Source organism: Diabrotica virgifera, chromosome 9 (genome assembly GCF_917563875.1).
Source record: "Diabrotica virgifera virgifera chromosome 9, PGI_DIABVI_V3a".
Lineage (NCBI taxonomy): Eukaryota > Metazoa > Arthropoda > Insecta > Coleoptera > Chrysomelidae > Diabrotica > Diabrotica virgifera.
In genome coordinates, this window is record NC_065451.1 from 6,326,638 (window position 1) to 6,349,893 (window position 23,256).

The window sequence follows — 23,256 nt, forward strand, 5'->3', positions numbered from 1 at the left end:
TAAATATTGGATTTATGTTAATAACTAATAAATTATAAAAACAATCAAGTATATACAGTTGATTAAAGATTGTCAGGTCCACAAAGTCCAGGATATTTGGAATTTTTGGCCAAACCGCCACACTTTGAAGCTGGAGTTCCTTGCTCGTATACTGGTAATGTGTTTATATTTCCACCTGGTCCGTAGTTACAAGCTATGTAGTACACATCCCAACCCTTGGAGTCTACATAGAAAGTGAGTCCGCAGCCCACATATTGTGTATTAGCCCACACTTCTTGGGTATAATGGCCTATCTCTTTTCCACTAAAAAAATAAAACAATTGCAATATTTTATAACTCAAATATAAACTAAAATGTTAGAAAACGTAAAAGAAATGAAAAATTATTTAAGAACAACATTTTAAAACGTAAAAGAAATGAAAAATTATTTAAGAACAACATTTTCTACTCGCAGTCACCCACTAGAAGGAATAATTATGAACGGTGAAGTCATCAATAATTTACGAGATGCGGATGACACAGTGCTTCTAGCTTCTACTCAAGAATACTGCAAACATTACTTGACAGCTCCCTACTAAGCCCGCCTTACCAAATTAATCTGGGAGGAAGCCCAACAGAAAGAATGCCTTCCACGAATGCGGTGAAGAGATGACATATGGTCAGATTTAAGAACAATGGGCCTATCCACTGACCCAACTATTATGGACGACCATTCGAGATGGAAGCGAGTTGTGCAGTCAGACAAGGAAAAGACCCACCCTGGGTCTGACAAGGAAAAGACTCTATGTATACATAGAAATTATAATTTGCATCGAGAAGTTAGCGCGTGAACCTTTACGCGGTGAGCCGATCTTGCGCCTCATAGCGCGCGCCATTAAAATATCGACATCTTGGCCAAAAATAAACTTATGAACATTTTCGTAACCTCAAATTGTTCCTTTTGAGTTTTTCTATCATTATTGTTCATTAAAGTATAAATTTTTATAGCTCAAATTTGCTTGAAACCCTTATAAACAAATGAATGTACAATATTTTTAAGAAAATTGTAACTTCAAACGGGTATAACTTTAAAACAAATGAAGATCAAGTAATTTAACAAACTTTGTTTGGAAGCCTGTTAATTAAGCTTTAAAACGACACCTTCTAAGACTTATTTTCATGCGTAGAAGCCGAGTTACGATCGATAAAGCTTCGAAAAATACTTATTTTGCAATTTGCAATTTGCATTGTGCACTAATTTTAAAATATCTTGAGTTCTAATTGTTATATTTAAGTTTAGTAAACGGTTTTTTCTTGGTTTTTTATTAAGGAACAAATTTTATTTGAAACATTTTTTTTATCTCTTTTAGTTTATGAGCCAGAGCCTTATAAACAATTTATAAACAATTAAATTGTTTATAACAATTTTTTGACCACTCGGATCGAAATCCCCCTCGAAATTCGTAATCAGCAGCCAAAAATCCATAAGAAACCGTTTAGTTTGTCCATCAGAATTGAATATGACACGGTGACCCCTCTGGCGCCTAGACTATATAATGAGAGGTCCCAACTATAGGCTGCTACAAAATATTAAGCATTAAATAATTTGTAATTACTTCGTTTCATAAAATTGATCAATTTTGTGTCAGTCATTATAAGTCCCGAAACCAAAAACAAGTTCAGAGATTGGATATAGCTTCTCCGCTGCCACAGAAGGGAAAGGAGAAACAATAAGAGGACAGAAGACTGGAAGAAACTCCATATGGAATTTACCGTATACTAATGCAAGAACTTATGAAGGAAATCACAATATCACAGATATCACAGATCACAATATCACAAGATATGGAGCTCTCTTGCTACAGTTAGAAATGTTATAAATGTTGACGAGGCCCACAAACGTGCGAAAATTTTAAATAACGGAAGAAAAAAGTCTATAACTTACTGGCTATCAAATGAAGAAACCCACGCTGGATTGAAATCAGCAACTTCGCTATACCAACCATAGATCGATGCATTCACCATGAATTGTGTAGTTATAGTAATTCCTTTGTAAGATCTTAACATAATATTTTGTCCAACCCATCCCCATTGTGCTGAAAATGGTAAGATATTATGTAGATACAATTGATAGTCGATTCATATCTTCTGGTAAATATGACTCAATACGAGGATACAACATTGCCGCATACTTGTCAGCAGTTATGTCTAAGGTCTTATGTTTCGTGGACCTTAAAAAAGCATTTGACAGGTCAAATTAAAGGACTAACTGATCCAATTGAAGCTGGCTATGGGATAAGACAGGGAGACCACCTGAGTCCTCCATTGTTCAACCTGATCATGGATGAAATAATAAAAAATGTAAAAACAAAAAAAAACGGTACCAAATGGGAGAAAACAACTTAAAATAATCTGCTATGCAGACGACGCAATACTAATTTCTCAAAGTGAAGATGATTTACAACGTATGCTGCACCAATTTAATATAGGCAACCGCTAGAATATTTAACATGTTAATTTCCCCAAAAAATACTAAATGCGTGGTTATAACAGCAAACCTAAGCAGGTGTAAATTAGAGCTGGAGGGTCAGGTAATAGAACAAGTCATAGAGATTAAATATCTAGGCATCACACTATCTAGCTATGGAAAGCTCGAAACAGAAGTGGAACATCAAGTGAATAAAGTAAACAGAGCCGCAGGCTGTTTGCTTTAAAGTTACTTTGCTTATGTATTATTTATATGATCTGTAAGTTTCATCGGTTCAAAGTGCTTATTTTTGAAAAAGCTGTAGTTAAAATGGCTTGAACGAGTAACTATTCACGAGTTTAGGCAAACTTTGAACAGCCATAGCATAATCAATTTTAGTATAACAAGAAAACAAAAAGGAAAAATATTCAAAAAGTCAAAACGTACATTTTATTACTCTTTAAGATTTTTGGTATTACTAATAATTTTTAAGTTAATTCCATGAACAATTCCATTTTTTTTTTCAAAATTAAAAAAATGTTTTATTTTAAACACAATTTTTTTCAAAACTGAGTATTTTGAACCAATGAAACTTATAGATAATGGAGGGACGCCGGTGTTCAACATTCCTCCATGGAGAGTTTGGAGTAGTTCCAATGTCTCTTTCCAGCGTTTTGTACTTGCAGTAAGTTCAATGTGCCGCTAAGCCTTCGATAGCTAAGTGGAGAACTTTTAATGAACCGTAAGAGGCTGTAATTCTGGCCTGTTGAATTGGTTATGTAAATAAAACACTTTCTATTTTGCTATGACTGTAATGAAGTTAAAAAGGGCAAGAAATCGAATTTTATATGTGAACATTTGAGTTAACAACTATTTACCGTGAAAGCGCGCCGCAACACATATTATTTACACCCAGGAATTAAAAACCAACTATTATTTACATTCTATCGGCTTTATGCAAAATTGCCACGTGAAGAATACTCTTCGAACAAGCGTAATGAAAAAGAAAAATGTTTTTGCGTGCGTTCTTAAGGAATGTTGATAGTCATAGATAAATAATATATAGTATTACCAGATAGGTTGATGGTTGATACCAGATGGTTGATAGTTGACTGCTGTTTGCCCTTGCATCTTGCATCCCGTTAACAAATTTTTCCGTTGGGGTGCTTTGTGGCGTCGCGTGGTATGAATATTATTTATGAAATAGAATTTATTTGGGTGGAGAATACAGTTCTCCAACAGATAATATAAACAATACATAAGTAAAGTAACTTGTGAAGCGGTTACGATTAATTTTATTTGGGAAGCTAATTAGGGGGTGATTTTCGCGATTTTTGTACCAAAAAATAAAAGGGACCAACAATATTTTGAGCGTAACTCAGTTATTTTTAATGTTAGAATTTTTTTAAAAAACAAAAATAAATCTTTTTTTTAAACACTTTAAAAAAGTTGTAATGAATTTTCCCCGAAAAGTGCTCTGTTTTTTGGTTATTTCACATTGAAATATTCGATTTGGAATTTGACGAAGTAGAACCTACTTTTCATTAGCTACAACTCTACTTATACTGGGTCTACAGACCTCACGGATACACCATGGTTTTCAATTTTTTATAAGCTATATTTTTACTAGGAATATTTTTTTCGCTAGAGTACTTACTTTTTGAGTTATCTGCGAAAAACCGTCCACAAACATGTTTTTTTTTTAATGAACATATTCACTCGCAAATAACTCGAAAAGTATTGACTTAGTGAAAAAACTCTATAGAACAAAAGTTGCTTAGAATTAGTCATTTTATCCAATTCCTCAAAACCTATTTTGAACGTATATTTTTTCACTCACGAGAAAATATTTTTCACCCCGTATTTCCCAATTTGTGTAAAATGGAGGGGATTTAGAATTGTAAACTTTTTCTTATATACTCGTAATAATAGACAATTTCAACTATAGTCCAGGGCGCATCTGTTTTGAGATGGACGTTGAGAGGTGACTCAAATTTTATTGCAGAAATTGCTTGAAAATAAATCAAATAATAATATTTCAGTTATCCTCCCTCTCAAAAAGGTCCGGAACATTGTTTAAATAATCAAAATGTCAAAAATTTAAGGAAAAATTCGATTTTTTTCCTCGTTTTTTGATTATAACTTTAAAAGTATTCATTTCCGAGAAAAGTTGTACTAACATAAAAGTTGCGTAATTAAATTTCCTACAATATAAAATTGGTTAAAAATTTAAAAAATAGTCACCCTAGTTGCAAAATAGCAATCTTTGCGAAAAAAAACATACAAAAACAAGTATTCGCATTTTACGTTTTTCAACCATTTATGCTACACTTAGGACCTTCATATTTCACCCAGAAAAACTTTATGATACACTAAAACAATACTGTAAATTTGTTTAAGATCGGTTTAATAGACTTTGCAAAATAAATTTTGCAAACCAGCTTTCGCAAAAAAAAATCATTTTTTCAAAATATTACAGGACTGAAAATAAAGCAGATAGCAAGTTGACTTTTTTTTGCTTATAGAAGTTTACTGTACCTTTCATTTGCAATTTTCAAAATTAAAATCGATTAATTATCACGGCGTCAGAAAAGTTTTGAAATAAAAAATAATTTTTGGTGCTACGCGCAGGACAGCGGTGTTCGATTCACACAAGTTGATTTCCACCAAAATTTCTTCCAATCTTTATATAATATATTATTTTCTTACTCTATATTTTGTTGTATTTTAATATTTTAATTCCATAAAAATCAAACTAATTTTATTATTGTTTGTGAAATATTGTTTAAACAATTGCATATGTTTAAAAATAATATACTTTTATTATTTAAGTTAAAATATATGAACAAAGAAAGTTTTTGCTAATAAAAGTGTTATTTCAAAGGATAGAGTAGGAGTTTTTATTTTGCAATAAAAAAATTTATTTATTTATATGGAAATGTAATAAAAATTAAAATGTATCAATCATTATCAAAGGTCATTGGAATGCCCAATCAGAGCAAACTATCCGCTTTCCTTCGAGTAGCACCAATAATTAATGTTTATTTAAAAAAATTCCTGACGCCGTGGTGTTAATCGATTTTAATTTTTCAAAATTGCAAATGAAAGGTACAGTACACTTCTATATGGAAAAAAATTTTCAACTTGCTATCTGCTTTATTTTCAGTCCTGTAATATTTTGAAAAAATGAATTTTTTTACGAAAGCCGGATTGCAAAATTTATTTTGCAAAATCCATTGAACTGATCGTAATGAAATTTACAGTATTGTTTTACTGTATCATAAAGTTTTTCAGGATGAAATATGAAGGTCCTAAGTGTAGCATAAATGGTTGAAAAACGTAAAATACGAATACTTGTTTTTGTATTTTTTTTCACAATTATTGCTATTTTGCAACAAGGGTGACTATTTTTTAAATGTTTAGCCAATTCTATATCGTAAGAAATTTAATTACGCAATTTTTATGTTAGTACAACTTTTCTCGAAAATGAATACTTTTAAAGTTATAATCAAAAAACCAAGAAAAAATCGAATTTTTCCTTAATTTTTTGACATTTTGATTATTTAAACAATGTTCCGGACATTTTTGAGAGGGAGGATAACTCAAATATTATTATTTGATTTATTTTCAAGCAATTTCTGCAAAAAAATTTGAGTCACCTCTCAACGTCCAAATGTACTAATATTTTTACAGATGGGCCCTGGTCTACTACCTATTTCTAAATATTCATCCTTCCTTTATTTTTTTGAAGGATTTCGTAAAATTTTGTGTTCCTTGATCGGGCTATTTGGAAATCCTCACTGCTAAACGTAGACCGCAAAACTCTGAATAATCTTTGAGTAATTGTCTGCTACTCCAGGAAAACTCTCCACTAATTATCTGGCCTTACTACCCCTACAGTGGCTTGTCTCAAATAAGGTATCTTATCATTTAAATCAATTGATGGTTCATCTTCCACTACTTTTACAAAACCAAACTTTTTTTTTAAACGCTTTTTTTTACTTCAATAGTTTGCATCAAATATTTAGACGTTAATTTGACTGACTTTTCTTCAGTGCAAATGAATAAAAATTTGCAGACATAATATGCATTCGCAGGAACAATACACGAATAGTCATTAAAAAAAATGTTTGTTTATTAATTGTTTAAATAAAAAAAAAGATTTTAATGGAAAATGCTTAAATTCTCTTGTTTTTTACAATGTAGAAACTTGAAATTTTTACGGATTGTAGCTAATGATATGAACTATACATAATTTCACTTTTTACGTTAATTGTTTACGTTATTCTACATAAATAAACAATACAGTTTCAATTTTGAACGCTCATATATTTGTTTATATATAAATCGGCGTTTATTCGTGTCAAATTTCAATACGATACAAAACAAAACTTCAACCAAAACTCGAATTCAAAAAATTCGTGTTTTTATCGTAGTCTTAGAAAAACCAAAGGTAGAGACGTTTTGTGCTACAATTAACATTAGAATTAGTTTTGTCGTATTAATTAATTAAACGCTTTTCTTTAGTTCAATCGTTTGGGTCAAATCTTTTGACTGCCTTTTCTTCAATGCAAAAGACTAAAAATTTGCAGACATTTGCATTCGCGGGAAGAATACACGAATAGTCAATAAATTTTTTTTTTGTTTATTAATTGTTTAAATAAAAAAACGATTTTAAAGGAAAATGCTTAAATTCTCTTGTTTTTTACAATGAAGAAACTTGAAACATTTACAGATTGTATCTTATTATTATATGAACTATACATAATGTCATTTTATACGTTAATTGTTTAAGTAATGCTTCATAAATAAACAATAAAGTTTCAAATTTTTTGCCGATTCCGACTACTTTTCATGTTTGTACTTATCATATGTTTTATACATATTTTAATAAACATGACCATATATTTTAATGTTTGAAAAGTGTAAGACTAAAAAGTAAAAAATAAAAAATTATGAAAAAAATATTTTTAAGAAACGCTTTTCTTTAGTTACGAGTGACTAAAACTAAACATATTATAAAAAATCAACTAAAAAGCAAAAACTAAAAAAATTGAAAAATCTAACACATTCGTTAAAGAAAAGCGTGGTCGTCATCGAATAAACGGTTTTCGCACCACGCCTTTCTTTAACGAATGTGTTAGATTTTTTCAATTTTTTTTATTTTTTGCTTTTTAGTTGATTTTTTTATAATATGTTAATTTTGTCACTCGTAACTAAAGAAAAGAGTTTCTTAAAAATATTTTTTTCCTAATTTTTTATTATTTGAACTTCTACAAAAAGGAAACCAATCTTTCAAGCCCCCATTAAATTTCTTGAGCTCGATTGGAGGTAATTTAAATTTGCGTGACTCTGAACTTACTGAACTAGCCCTATCGTCAAGTTTGTACTTTGGTTCCTAGTACCGTGTGCTGTATTTGTCCTTCGCCTCCATCTCACTGATTAATTATTCTTCTTCAGAAGCTCCTTCGTACATATTTTCAAGTACTGCTATACCGCTAGTACTTTGTGAATGTAAAAACAAATACAGTTATATGAGATAAATTCACGTTGAAAGCAAAGGAGAATAGGCAATGGTATGACAAACCGCATGTCAGTGTCTACGTTTTGAAACATCCACGTCAGTAGTTAAGGGGTAAAGTGATAATTCAGGATAAAAATTATAAAACATACTTATAGGGGAGTGCATGTATATATTTTCACTTCGGAAAAAATCAAACAAGATAAAATGTTTTGTAATTTCATTAAGAAATGTTTAATAAACAACATATCAAAAAGTTCTACTCGAGAAGTGGGTGCTTCATTTTTTATTAAACAAATGAACTACGAAATTAGATGTTTTTTAAATAACTCCGAAAATATAAAATTTAGAAAAAAACTGACTTGACCATTGAAAAATTCAGAAAATTTTACAAAAAAACCCTTATATAAAGAATTTTAAATCTGTATCTTCTATAATTTTTTATTTATAACGCTAAAGTCACCCTTCCCACAAACATTGGCACACTGTATACTAGCGTACGGCGAAGTGGACGGTTGAGTTATTTTAATGTAATTCTTTAACTAATGGATCAAATGAAATTTTACAAATTGAGCATGAGAGAAGAATAATTAAGCTATCTTACGGTTATAATAAAAGGAAATAAAATATATGGGCATAAGTACGGTGGGGGCGGAAAGTGAGCCTTACATGAATTTGTTTAAAAATGATTTCAAAATGTGTAACTAATACAATTTTTTTTATAAAACTCTCAATTTTGCACAACTTACCTTTCAAGCATCTTACTAAATGATGTTTCATTCAAAAAAAATCTCAAAAATTTAATTCAAATGATATGACGTCTCAAAAAATGTAATTTTTGAAATCTTCGTAGTTGTATATAATTACCACCACTTTAAGACGGTATTACTCAAGTTTGAACAAATCTATTACAGTTCTACAAGTGCTTTTGTAAAGCTTAGGGTGTAGTCTTTAAAATTCACTGAATTATTTTGCTTTAGAAATGAAATAAACTATTTATTTTTAAGAAAATTAAGAAAGATAACAAAAATATAATACAAAAACCGAAAATTACCAGCTAAAAAATGTTTATACAAAGTGATCAAAACTTTTTTCTGTAAAACTTACCTAAAATACATTTAATAATAAGCTTCAACAATAATAAATGTTCAGCAAATAAATTTTTTTAGCTCTTATACAGTATGTCTGCGTAACTTGGAACCTATTGATAACTTTTTTATTATCAGTTTTACGAAAAAAAGTTATCCTTTATAAAATACTCTGCATCGTATATAATCTAAGATGCAAATCAAATATTAAATTTAATTAATTTTATACGAGGTATGTCAAAAAATATGAATTTCACTCAAGAGTAAAGTACCTTTACATTTCACAATATCGAAAGAATATTGTTATTAAGAAAAGTTGTTTGGAATTAAAAAAATTGTTTTATTGTTCAATTACATCCTTCTAATGAAAATATTGTGAATATAAAAGGCACTTGACTCTTATAAAGGAAAGGAAATTCTTGAAAAGGAAAAATTCATATTTTTTACATACCTCATATAAAATTAAAAAAGGTTGATATCTGATGGTTTTATCTTAGATTTTAGACCAAGGAGAGCATTTTATTAAGAATAACTTTTTTTCGTAAAAGTGATAATAAAATAGTTATCATTATTGGAATAAAATGATGATGAGTATCCGTAATTTGAGATGAAATTGAAAAAACAAATTTTCGATTAGAATGACGTAACTGTATATTTAAACATAGTTTTTAATTTCAAACAACTTTTCATAATATCATTTTTTGATATTCTGGAATATAAAGGTACTTTACTCTTTAACGAAATTTATATTTTTGACATAACTCGTATAAAATTGATAAAATTTGATACTGATGGTTGAGTTATAGATTTTTGACTATCCAGAGCATTTGATGAAGAATAACTTTTTTTCGTAAAATTGATAATAAAAAAGTTTTTCATGTAGTTCCTAGCTACGCAGACATACTGTATAAGAGCTTCTGTATAAGAATTTTCAAATTGCAATGCCATATTCGGATTCAGCATAATCAAAAACAGAATAGGAACATATTTAATCAAAGTAAAATGATAAATTTAACGATATTTTTATAATTATTTATACAAAACAATTGTTGTCGTTTAAACAATTAATAAACAATTAGCGGCCAAATCTGCGAGTAGAACTTTTTACTTTAACATGTATATAAACTAACAAAAAAGTTTTAGAAAAATATAGGCTTGTTTGAATTTTTCCGAAACAATGCATATTTTCGTTCTAATTGAACTCCTCTATTAGTTGTCATATTTACAAAATATATGCAAAAATATGTGTGAAATATATATTTTTAATAAGAAGTTGTCCTAAAAAAAGTACCACTACTTTTAATGTAGGAAAGTATGTACCTATGCAAAATACATTCATAGTAGATATTCAGTAATGCTAATTTTGCTAAAAAACTAAATGTTGGCGTTACGAATGATACCGTTACGGATAGGTATAGTTACGAACTGTCGCCGTTACGAATTCACAGCGTGACTAATTGTCCGTTACCATTTGTGGAGTTACGAACTGTCGTGTTACGAAATGTCATGGAACAAGAATAAAACGTTACTTACGAGTTTTTCTACATGTGTCGTGACCCCACTTGCAGGAGTTTGTGTGGCATTGAGCTATCTTTTCTAGTTCCTTACTATAACTCTAAAAATTTTAAATTTATTGTATGTACAACAGAAACATATGTTATTAATTGAACAGATATAGTTGTTCCATTTTAACTTTGCCCGTGCGTCACGTTTTATTTTCAAACAAATTAAGTCAAAACATAAAGTGAAACGTACGACGATGTGTATATACATTCCGTATACTGTATACTATATACCAGGGGTGACCAAACTGTGGCTCGCGAGTCACATGTGGCTCTTCGAAGGATTATTTGTGGCTCACAATAAATGTAGGTACAGTGGAACCCCGATAAGTCGGTCCCCGATAACCCGGAACTCTGGCTAACCCGGATCGATTTTCATCAGACAAACATTTCAACAATTCAAAATAAAAATGTAAGTAATATAATATTTGAGAGATAATGTGTATTTGTGTAATTTGAGCTATACGATAGTAAAAATGACTCATGGCACACGGCGGCAGGTTCATTGTTAGAATTATCGGAAACAACAGGCACCTGCTGTAGTATTCCTTTATTTATTTCACTCAAACTGCCTTAGCATTTTTTAAAAAAGGCTAAAAGACTATTTAAAAAATTCTTTTTTAAACAATGGTCTTAGTTCTTCGCTGTTCTTAAATAACGTAACATCGTTCCGATTATGACTGTATTGTGTGTAGTACAGTCTTGTATTGTTCGCTTCCGTTTGCTTAGGTTTGTGTTTACGTGTTTTTAGTCATTTAGATGTGTACTGTGCATATATTATATTTCATGTTATTTCAATTATAACGGAGTTTATCTGCAAGTATATCGTATTTTATTAATTTTTGCCATATTCTCCGGCTAACCCGGATTTTCGATAACCCGGATCGGCCGCGGTCCCGATTAATCCGAGTTATCGAGGTTCCACTGTACCTGATTTACTTTTAATATTTGTGTTTTAAAATGTCTTAAATTACTGACACCAAATATAAAAAAACTTAGTGTAACATCAGCCCAAGTAGCAATTTGTCGACGCGACAACGTTGTCTACTGCGTGGCAACGTTTTCTTACAACGTTGTTATTGCCTAAAAGACGACCCTATTCTGCACTGATTTGGTGGACGATTTTTGAGTTGTCTTGACGTTGCCTAGGCAACCTCCTGTTTAAGCAACATTGTTTCGTAACCGTTGCATACGACAACTGAAGCGGCTATAAAAAGCACCTGCGCGTGCAATGGTTGCTCAAGGAGTCAGACTAGTTATGTTTTTTTACCTATATTTTTAACACCTGTATGGTGAATGCGAAAACCAAAAAGTAAACTGTTTTGACATCGTATTGGGTATTTAGATTTATATGATATAAATACATAAAGGACTTATTACCTGATGTTAAATTTATAAACGCATCTCAGATTACCGTCAAATCTGGATATTTCACTTTTAAAAAACACACGCGCTGCTTTTTTTATGACATTTTTGACAAAAAATATGCAAATTTAAAAAATCAAATTTTAATATAAAAGTCAAAATTTATGTTAAAGATGTTCTGTATAAATTTAATGTATTGATGGTGCTTTTAAAGTTATCAGGAAATGCCTGCATTTTTTATATTCTGTGTTTTCATTTTCTTTACATCCCAAAAATCTCAAGTAAAACCAAAATGGCGCATTAAACAATATTACCAATATTACTAAAAAATACCTAATTACCAACCTTAGACGGATAAGACAACTTAGAAGTCCAATCGCCAACCAAACCCGGCCGCGCCGACTATCAAAACCATTTTAGAACGCACCCTCTTATTGGGTGACAGAGGTCATGTGACCAGTGTCAAAAGTGTATCATTCTCATTATCAGCGTTGCCACATTTAGTAGATTTCTACTTTTTTGGTAAATTTTTGATATTTTTTAAAAAATTCTAGTATGCAATATTTTTTAGTAGATTTTTGGTATATTTCAACAGAATTTGATCCATTTTTTTTCGAATCATGAAGAAACTATAATAAGTCTTTTTGAAAAATTTAAACGCAGAATGAAAGACTGCATTATTTAGAAAAACCAAAACGTTTCTTTTGAACGAGATATTTGGAATTAAAAGTCACACTAATTTCTTTCTTTTTTTCACCCCTGTAACTTATTAAAATAAACATTATAGAAGTTTTTAGGGACTTTCGGTCCTGGGTAGTAATGTAATCTTTTTTTCTGCGTTTAAATTTTTCAAAAATACCTATTAGTTTTCTCAGGATTCGCAAAAAATGAAAATATTTAAAATACATTGAACATTTTAACAGGCGACATTTTGCGCCTATCCCCTGAAGTTAGCTGTTGTTTTTATTATAAAAAATCCCAAATAAATCCCAAAAATCCTTAAGTATATTTTAGTTTTTGATTTAGTAGATTTTAGCTAAAAAATGATAATTACCAGTTGGTGGTTTGGAATAATTAGGTTTCCAATTTTGTGGAATTGCTCTTGGGACATTTAGGACGGATGTGCATATCACTGTATTACTGTATATTTACATGGCCTAAAAAGAATCTACTGATTTTGTGAAAACAAAACTACTGAAAGAGTTAAAACTGACCTGGCAACCCTGTCTACCAAAGCAGATACAAAGATGGTTATCAAATCTCAAATCTACTGATAAAACAATGGAATGGAAACCAGCTATTAAAAAAACAAATAAACAGGTTGTTAAATAATTCGAAAATTTCCATCAAAATAAAATATATAATAATTAGTTTAGCATTATAATATTTTTAAGTCGTTGCGATTTTTGAAAAAACTGAAGTGTGATATGTAGTTGTCAAAATGGTAATAAATTAGTTGCCCGTATAACTACAGGTTGTAACATCGTAATGTCAGTCGGGGTAGGGGACGTTGGCCGAAACAACTGAAAATGCTCTCGGGTAACGTTGTAGACAGTGCATTTGTTTGTACTGACAACCAATGCGTCGAAAAATTGCTACTTGGGAGGACTTAGACCAGGAGACCCCTAAGCACCGTAGCTATTCAATTTGGCCTTAGAATATAAAATAAGTAAAATATGATCTGAGCTGACAGGGGATTTCTGAATCGAGTTGCTCATTCTACAAAAGACGTGAGAAAGGTGTTTTCACAGCTCAAGGAAGAAGCATGTATGTAGTCTGGGCCTTCGAAGAAATGAAGAGAAGACGAAATATATGGTATAGACGAAGCAACGAAGCACTAAGAAGCCCAAAACCTAGGAATTTTGTGCAGTAAGATGAATCGTCATGGAACTTTTTGCATTCGATTAGAGAGAGTGTCAGGCAACTTTGTGAACTAAATTCATCTAGGGCAAAAATTTTTGTGCATAAGAAAATGCATTTTAAAAGTGCATCTCGAAGAGATGAAAATGAAAAATTTAGAACTTGGGAAATATTGATGGAAATGAGTTGAATTTTTATATTCGGGGGTTTTGAGGATCGCTGAGCACTAATTTCATATCGAAGATGGTCTCCAAGGTACCTGGTGCTTACGGTGGAACTCGTCGGCTAGAGTTTTATGTTATAATCATTAAAAATCAGTCAATATTCATTAGTCGGGGCGGTTTTGGGGTCGCCGGCCACGAATTTAATGTTGGCGATGGCATCCAAGATACTTGGTGCCCAGGGTGGAACTCGTCGCCTAGAGTTTTTAGTTACAATTATCCAAAATCATCCAAAAACTATTACCCTGGGGGTTTTGGGGGTCGCTGAGTACGAATTTCATGTCGGCAATAGTCTCCAAGGTACCTGGTGCCCAGTGTAGAACTCGTCGCCTGGAGTTTTATGTTGTAATAATTAAAAATCAGTCAATATCCATTACACGGCGGTTTTTGGGGTCGCTGACCACGAATTTAATGTCGGCGATGGTCTCCAAGATACCTGGTGCCTAAAGTGGAAGTCTTCGCCAGGAGTTTTTAGTTATAATTATTCAAAATTAGTCAAAAACTATTACCCTGGTGGTTTTGAGGGTCCCTGAGTACGAATTTCATGTCGGCGATGGTGCCCAATGTACCTGGTGCCAAGGGTTGGAACTCGTTGCCTAGTGTTTTATGTTATAACCATTCAAAATCAGTCAATAACCATTACTCGGGGGGTTTTTGGAGTCGCTAAGCACAATTTAATGTTGGCGGTGGTCTCCAAGGTACCTGGTTCCCAGGGTGCATCTCGTCGCCTGGAGTTTTATGTCATAATTATTCAAAATCAGTGAAAAACCATTAATCTGGGGGTTTTGGGGGTTCGCTTAGTACGAATTTCATGTCGGCGATAGTCTCTAAGTTACCTGGTGCCCAGGGTGAAACTCGTCGCCTGGAGTTTTATGTTGTAACCATTCAAAACCAGTCAATAACCATTACTCGGGGGGTTTTTGGGGTCTCTGAGTACGAATTTCATGTCGGCGATGGTCTCCAAAGTACCTGGTGCCTAGGGTGGAACTCGTCGCCTGCAGTTTTATGTTATATTCATTCAAAATCAGTCAATATCCATTACTTCGGTGTTTTGGGGGTCGCTAAATATATTTTTCATTAATAATTTTTCTTAAAACACTTTTATATTATATCCTAAAAAATTACCTATTTAAAAATTATTTTAAAATTTTGTCGTTTTTAAAGCAGTTGTGGTTAAATTTTGACACTAATGACATTAATGAAATTTTAACATAATTGGCATTTCAAGGGTAATTAAGTTATTTCAACGATTGTTTGTGTTTTCTGCGGTATTATTTAAATTTTTAGATTTCTAGTCTGCGTTTATATAAAAAACAGTTGTTTTTATAACTCTTTAGCGACGTATTAGTATAATATAATGTTGATGGATTACCGTCGAAGGCCGATATAATCAACCAAAAAAGAAGATATATATGGTGATTTTTCTATTGACTTTTTATTTAGATGAATTTAGTTCACAAAGTTGCCTGACACTCTCCCTAATCGAATGCAAAAAGTTGCATGACGATTCATCTTACTGCACAAAATTCCTAGGTTTAATGCTTCGTGGCTTCGTCTAGTAAGCAAAAATCCAAGACCAAGAGTTAGGCACCATTTCGACCAGATTAATGACAACAACTTCGAAGAGGTTAAAGAGTTTAAATATATCTAGGGGCGATAATCACAGATGACAACCACATATAAAAAGAGGTCTCAGCATGGATAGTTGCGTGGAATAGACCATTATACTCCCTATCATAATTATTAAGATCTAAGATGCTAACCTAAATTAATACTGTGCATGCCAATTATTCGCCCAATTGTTACATATGGAAGTGAAACATGATCTCTACATCAGCGGGAAATAAAATTTATTTATAAAATAAACTGCTGGTATTTTAAAGAAAAGTTCTCAGAATGATAGGTTCACAGGAGAGTGGAAATGGCGCAGCAACTGAATGTGTATGGTACTGAAAACATCATCAGACATAAAAGCTACGATAAGATGGGCAGGTCATGTGGTAAGATTAGAGGAATACAGAGCGTTAAAGACAGTGTTTTTTGAGAGACGGTAGAAGATCAGTAGGCCGTCCCAGAAAAAGATGGAAGGATAATGAAAAATCAAAGTATCCTGAATTAGTAAAGGCTGCTTGTAGAATTATTTAAATATTTGAAACAACGATGTGATCCATTTAGTTTTACTTTAAAATTCGTAAAATCAAAACACTGAGAAAAAAATTTAATACCTTTTTTACAGTTCTTGAATAATCGTTTAATTGCGGCTCGCGAAACAATTCCAATTTTGAAAAATTGCTCGGATTATCAAGTATCTTGGCCACCCCTGCTATATACTATACACATCGGCGTACGTTTCACTTTATGTTTTGATTTAATTTGTTTGAAAATGAAACGTGACGCAAGGGCGTCACAAGTTAAAATGGAACAACAATAAAAGATAAAAAATATCCACGTACGTACCAGAGCTTTCATATTTGATGCTTTCGGTTGAGGGCCTGTCTTTTCCTGTCCTAGAGCTACTTTATTTCTTAATTTGTTGTGAAGGTCCAGCACCAACCGTCTGTCGTTATCTGTCAATGACATTTGTTTGAAATTTTTGCAATCTGATGCAGCTCCACAGCTCTGGAGGAATTAAAAATTTTGTAGTCTTATTTACTTAAAATATCAGTGACAGGTTTCATAATATCAAATAAAGGATCAACTGAAGAAGATATAAAAAATAGACTAGGACAAACAAGAGAATGCATACGAAAATTGAACCCGGTACTGTGGGATAAGAACATCAGCATAAAGACAAAAAGAAGAATATATAACACCATGACAAGAAGTATCCTCACTTTATTATTATTTATTTTGCTCAACAGGCCATGTAGGCCTGAAAAAACACAGTTAGGGCGTGAAAAACACAATTATATTTTTTTTCTATACATATCTAAAATATACAATATTAATTTGTCTATTTAAAAAATACATCATATAATATATATATATATATATATATATATATATATATATATATATATATATATATATATATAGCTCTCATTTTACAATTCATGGCACATTCTTCTGTTACAATTTCTCTTGCGCTCTTCTTACCACTCCTCTCCATTCTTTTCGGTCTAATACCTTGTTTCTCCAGTTATCTATTTTTAATTCTCGTAAATCTGCTTGGACGGTGTCAAACCATCTTTTACGGGGTCTTCCTTTCCTTTTTTCCCTACTGGTTTCCTGTTCAATATCATCCTGGTCATTCTATGGTTTTCCAATCTTTGCACATGTCCCAGCCATCTTATTCTAGGCGCCTTTATTATTGCGGTGATTTTTGGTTCCGTATACAGCTCTTCCAACTCTTTATTTGTCCTTCTTCTCCATCCCATTTGTGTATTTATGCCGCCGTAAATTGATCGGAGAATTTTCCTCTCCCATCTTTCTAATCTTTCTTCATCTGCCTTTCTTAAAACCCATAATTCAGCTCCATATACAACCGTAGCTCTAATCACTGTCTTGTAAATTCTTTCTTTTGTTTTTCTTGAAACAAACTTCGACTTCATTAAGGATCTCAGCATTCCGTATTTCTGGTTGCCTTTTGTAATTCTGGATTTTATTTCTTTATGTTCATGTCCATTTTCCTTTACTTTCACACCGAGGTAAGTAAACTCTTCCACTCTGTCAAAACTGTATATGTAATCTTTCTCCCCTTGTATTTTTATAAACTCTTCATTGTCTTGCTGTGTATCACCCATTATCATGTATTTAGTTTTCTTTTCATTCATCTTTAGACCAAACCTATTTGCTTCTTTTTCTATCTTTTTCACAATTTTTTTCAATTCTTTCTTTGATTTTGCTAATATTGTTAGATCATCCGCAAAAGCAATACATTGATGTTCGTTTTTAAATATGGTTTCTTCCATTTTTATGCTGCAATTTCTCATTATTACTTCAAGAACAAGATTGAACAACGTGGTTGACATCGGGCCACCCTGCCTGAGTCCTTGTTTGATTTCGAAGTCCTCTGAGATGTCTTTCCACACTACTTCGCTTTTCGTTTTTGCCAACGTCATTTCAATCAAGCTAATCAATTTTTTGGGGATTTGTAGTTGTTTCAGAGCACGGTACATTTCTTTTCTATTTATACGATCATATGCCTGTTTGAAATCTACGAACAGCGCATACAGGGTCGTTTTGTACTCATAGCAATTTGCTTGTAATTCTTTTAGCGTGAAAATCTGGTCTGTTACCGAACGGTTGGATCGAAAGCCTGCCTGGTACTCTCCCACAGTATCCTCCATGTATCCTCAGTATCCTCACTTATGGGTGTAAAAACTGGACAATAAGAAAACCAAAAACAAAATAAGACCAACAGAGATGGAATTCACAAGGAAGCTGCAGAGTGACAAGAAGAGGTATAATAAATAACATAGAGATTAAGAAAATAATGGGAATGAACTCAGATATAATAGACTACATAGCATAGAAGAGATTAACCTGGTAAGGACATGTCAGAAAAGCAGACCAAAAACGTTGGATAAACAGAATAACATAGTGGAGCCGGATAGGAAGAAGGAATAGAGGCAGAACTCAAAGATCTTTCAAAGATGAAGTGGACGAAGCAATGGAAAGAAAAACTCTGAAGGAAGGATATTGGCAAAACAGAAAGAACTGGAGAGAATGGTTGAGAGAACGAATACAGTGAAAACTGTGGAAATTCTTAGTATAGATATACAGGGTGAGTTTTTAGTGCGGGATCGGTCGATAATTCCATAATGGTATAGAATATCGAAAAAAGTTATTAAGAAAAAATGTAGGCAATGATATTCTCCAGGCTTAGAAAATATGTTCATGTCTACAGGGTGATCAATAACTGCGTGGTATATCATATATATAATTTTTTAAATGGGACGCCCTATATATTTTTTCATATTTATATTTCTCTCATAATTCTTGTTCATATAATATAGGGTTTTGCATTATTATACAGAGTATTTAACAAGTTATAACCATTTTTATTTCGAAATCAATATAAGATTAACACCATGTATGTAAAGAAGTAATTCATAAATAATAATTTGTTTTATATAACGAGATAAACAATATACTGTAGTTTTTAAAGTAAGTTTAATTGAAATCATTGACGATTATTTGTATACAGGGTGAACTACAAAACCAAATTACGATTTTCTCAATTTTTTTAAATGGATCACCCTATATTTTATTTTTTAAAAACATTATATATGATACTCTTTCATTTTTATATAGCATTCCCTATACTTAAACTCATTATTTTTTCGAGATATTTTTAGTTTTCTTCAAATATCGGGAATACATTCTATTTTTCTAGTAGAAATAAGTTAGTATTGAGCGATAATTAAACAAAATTATTTTTATTCAATAAATAACTAACACAAAATATAAACCACATCGATATGCAGTAAATGTACCAATAAATTTGATATTAGGAAATTATCATATTTCCTTAATATACAAGAATCGTAAAATTCATACAAATAGAAATTTATTTTGTATATAATAATATAACGAGATTATTTTTATTTAATAAATAACTTACACAAAACATAAATCAAAACAATGTACAACTGATGCAACAGTTTTTAGATTGTTATATCAACAGTATTCTAAGCCAAGAAGTGTTTAGTGAAACATTCAATTTTATAAGCACTTTTAAACTACAAAAAATTACGATTTTCTCATTTTTTTACATAGTTTAGCCTATATTTTATTTGTTAGGAATGTTGTATTTATGATACTCTTTCATTTTTATATAGCATTTCCTATGCCTAAACTTATTAGTTTCTGAGATATTTTTAGTTTTCTTTATTTGCCGGGAATAGGTACATTCAATTTTAGACAAGGCGAAAACGGCGGGTTCGTTGGGAAAAATATTCCCATGAGATTTTTTTGCATAATTACATTCGTTAGATATCCCAGAATAAGGTTCAAGAAGTCGCCCACGTGAAAAGTGGACCAAATTTTTTTTAACAATTTTTTTTATTCAAATTGCAAAAATCAATATTTTTAGACCGGATAATTTTTTTGTAGGTTTTCTGGACCATTCTGGATAAAAAAGGTCTCTTAAAATTTTTCTCTAAAGTTGATCGTTTTCGAGTTATAAGCAATTTAAAATTGAAAAAAACGAAAAATGGCGATTTTCAAGATTTAACAACTCGGTTAAAAGTTATTATTATGGAAGTCAGAAAGTGACTAAATCAAAGTTTAATGCCCCCCCTACAAGATCCAGAAGAAATTTTTGTCATTATTTTATTACTAAGCTGTTATTTTTAAGTAATAATATTGAGCGCCATGCAGGTGGTAGCCGCTCGTAAATACTGAGTGCGAGAGAGATGCCACTCTGGCAGTACAATTATTGTGCATCTTACTTGCACTCACATTTACGGCGTGCATGGCGCTCAATATTATTACTTAAAAATAACAGCTTAGTAATAAAATAATGGCAAAAATTTCTTCGGGACCTTGTAGGGGGGGCATTAAACTTTGATTTAGGCCCTTTCTGACTTTCATAATAATAACTTTTAACCGAGTTATTAAGCCTTGAAAATCGCCATTTCTCATTTTTTTCAATTTTAAATTGCTTATAACTCGAAAACGATCAATTTTAGAGAAAAATTATAAGAAACCTTTTTTATCCAGAATGGTCCAAAAAACCTACAAAAAAATTGTCCGGGTCAAAAATAATAATTTTTGAAATTTGATTAAAAAAAATTGTTAAAAAAAATTTGGCCCACTTTTCACGTGGGCGACTTCTTGAACCTTATTCTGGGATGTCGCACGAATGTAATTATGCAAAAAAATCTCATGGGAATGTTTTTGCCAACGAACCCGCCGTTTTCGCCTTGTCTATTTTTATAAGTAGAAATAATTTAACAAATAAGTATTGTGTAATAAAATAGCAAATATTTGCATTCAATAAAAAAATAACAAAATATATAAACCAAAACAATGTTTAATGAATGTACCAATTAATGTGATGTTAAAGATATAGGTCTAAAGTAAATGTTGAAAATGCCCACCTTCAACGTCTATGCAATTTTGTAACCGATATTCAAATGGCAGAGCCACATTTCTTAACATTTTTGTAAGTCAATAATATTAAAAGCTCCACCTATTCTTTTTTTCATATCATCAGGCGTTGTTGGATGCTTCTGGTATACAAGGTTTTTTATATAGCCCCAGATGAAAAAATCAATTTTGGAAGAACAGGAGCACCATCGGCGTCGTCGTGTAAAAACCTCAACCGTCTAAAAAATGTGGGTCAATCACATAATCGCCAACAATAGCATCTTAAACATTTATCAATCACCTAGTTTGACTATGAGTGTTAACCAAGTAGGGATTTCTTGATGTATGAAATAAAGTAATAAAAATAGTATGAGAATTATATTATTAATACCTGCGCGCCACAATCTGCAATTAGGAATGTGTTAATAAAAATTTCTTGGCTTAGAATACTGTTGATATAACAATCTAAAAACTATTACATCAGTTGTATATTGTTTTGATTTATGTTTTGTGTGAGCTGTTTATTAAATAAAAATAATCTTGTTATATTATTATACACAAGACATATTTCTTTTGTAGGAATTTTACGATTCTTGTATATTAGGGGAATATGGTAATTTCTTAATATCACATTTATTGGTACATTTACTGCATATTGTTATGGTTTATATTTTGTGTTAGTTATTTATTGAATAAAAATAATTTTGTATAATTATCGCTCAATAATAACTTATTTCTACTAGAAAAATTCTACTAGAATGTATTCCCGATATTTGAAGAAAACTAAAAATATCTCGAAAAGTAATGAGTTTAAGTATAGGGAATGCTATATAAAAATGAAAGAGTATCATAAATATAATGTTTGTAAAAAATAAAATATAGGGTGATCCATTAAAAAAAATTGAGAAAATCGTAATTTGGTTTTGTAGTTCACCCTGTATACAAATATCCGCCAATGATTTCAATTAAACTTACTTTAAAAACTACAGTATATTGTTTATCTCATTATATAAAACAAATTATTATTTATGAATTACTTCTTTATATACATGGTGTTAATCTAATAGGGATTTCGAAATAAAATGGTCATAACTTGTTAAATACTCTGTATAGTAATGCAAAACCCTATATTATATTATATGAACACGAATTATGAGAGAAATATAAATATGAAAAAATATATAGGGTGTCCCATTTAACAAATTATATGTTTGATATACCACGCAGTTATTGATCACCCTGTAGAAATGGACATATTTTCCAAGCCTGGAGAATATCATCATTGCCTACATTTTTTCTTAATAACTTTTTTAGATATTCTAGCTAGGTATACCATTATGGAATTATCGACCGATCCCGCACTAAAAACTCACCCTGTATATGCACTAATCAATTAAATATCCTTTTTGGGTATTTAATTTATTAGTGCATACATATACTAAGGATTTCCAAAGAGGTTATTGAAATAGAGAGCAAGAGGAGACAATGGAAGCATCTGTCGACCGCCTACAAGATGGACTAACGATTTAAGAAGGCTAAAAATAAAAACTGGATGAGAACTGCGCAGGATTGTCGGGTTTGGAAACGAGAAGGCCTATCTTCAGCAGTGAGGCTGGATGATGATGAATAAATTAAATATTACTTACCACATTTTTTCTTTCACACACGGTGTGTATTTTACCATCACAACTTAACTTGCAATAATCAGTTTGAGCTTTAACAGTATAAAGTACGAAAAGCAAATAAAAAAGCTTAATGCCTCTATCCATAGTGTTGCTTCTAAAATTTTTAAGTGTCTGTTTAATGCTTCGCAAAGTGTTGTTTTTTATACCTTTGAGTTGATATCTTATCAATATTCTAAGAAGGCCCTTAAATCGTACTGTTTTCCATTATGGACGTAAAGTGATAATTATAAATAAAATACCGCGTAATTGCAGAGGATGGATAACGTTTTCCGCATCAAACATTAAACATAAATATTGTTGTCTATTCATTTCTTGATATTATTTAAACATTAGCCTGATAAGTATGTAAATTACTAATATTTTTTACAGTAATGTTAGAACCAATCAACTTTTTTATTACATATTTATAATGGGTAAATTTTCTTGAATGACAAATACAATTATAATTTGTAATTATTCATGGAACTTTTATA

At 31.2% G+C, this 23,256-nt stretch overlaps 1 protein-coding gene across 1 annotated transcript; it reads right to left on the reverse strand.

Annotated features, from left to right (window-relative positions):
• On the reverse strand, positions 1–23,039 carry LOC114326672 (scoloptoxin SSD976). The gene is made up of 5 exons (XM_050662054.1): positions 22,745–23,039; positions 16,521–16,682; positions 10,589–10,670; positions 1,925–2,075; positions 1–303 (listed from the first exon to the last, which is right to left on the reverse strand). The coding sequence occupies exons 1-5, from the start codon at positions 22,865–22,867 to the stop codon at positions 63–65; spliced, it is 759 nt and encodes a 252-aa protein (XP_050518011.1). The 5' UTR covers positions 22,868–23,039; the 3' UTR covers positions 1–62.
• Between the last annotated feature and the right edge of the window lie 217 nt (positions 23,040–23,256).

What these genes read in the sequence shown, in the direction of transcription:
- LOC114326672 (XM_050662054.1), bottom strand. Translation starts at nt 22,867, where the DNA reads ATGGATAGAGGCATTAAGCTTTTTTATTTGCTTTTCGTACTTTATACT. An exon ending in CATCAAATATGAAAGCTCTG is followed by an intron (nt 10,671 to 16,520) that starts GTACGTACGTGG and finishes TAAAATTTTTAG; the next exon opens with AGTTATAGTAAGGAACTAGA. An exon ending in CGACACATGTAGAAAAACTC is followed by an intron (nt 2,076 to 10,588) that starts GTAAGTAACGTT and finishes TACCATTTTCAG; the next exon opens with CACAATGGGGATGGGTTGGA.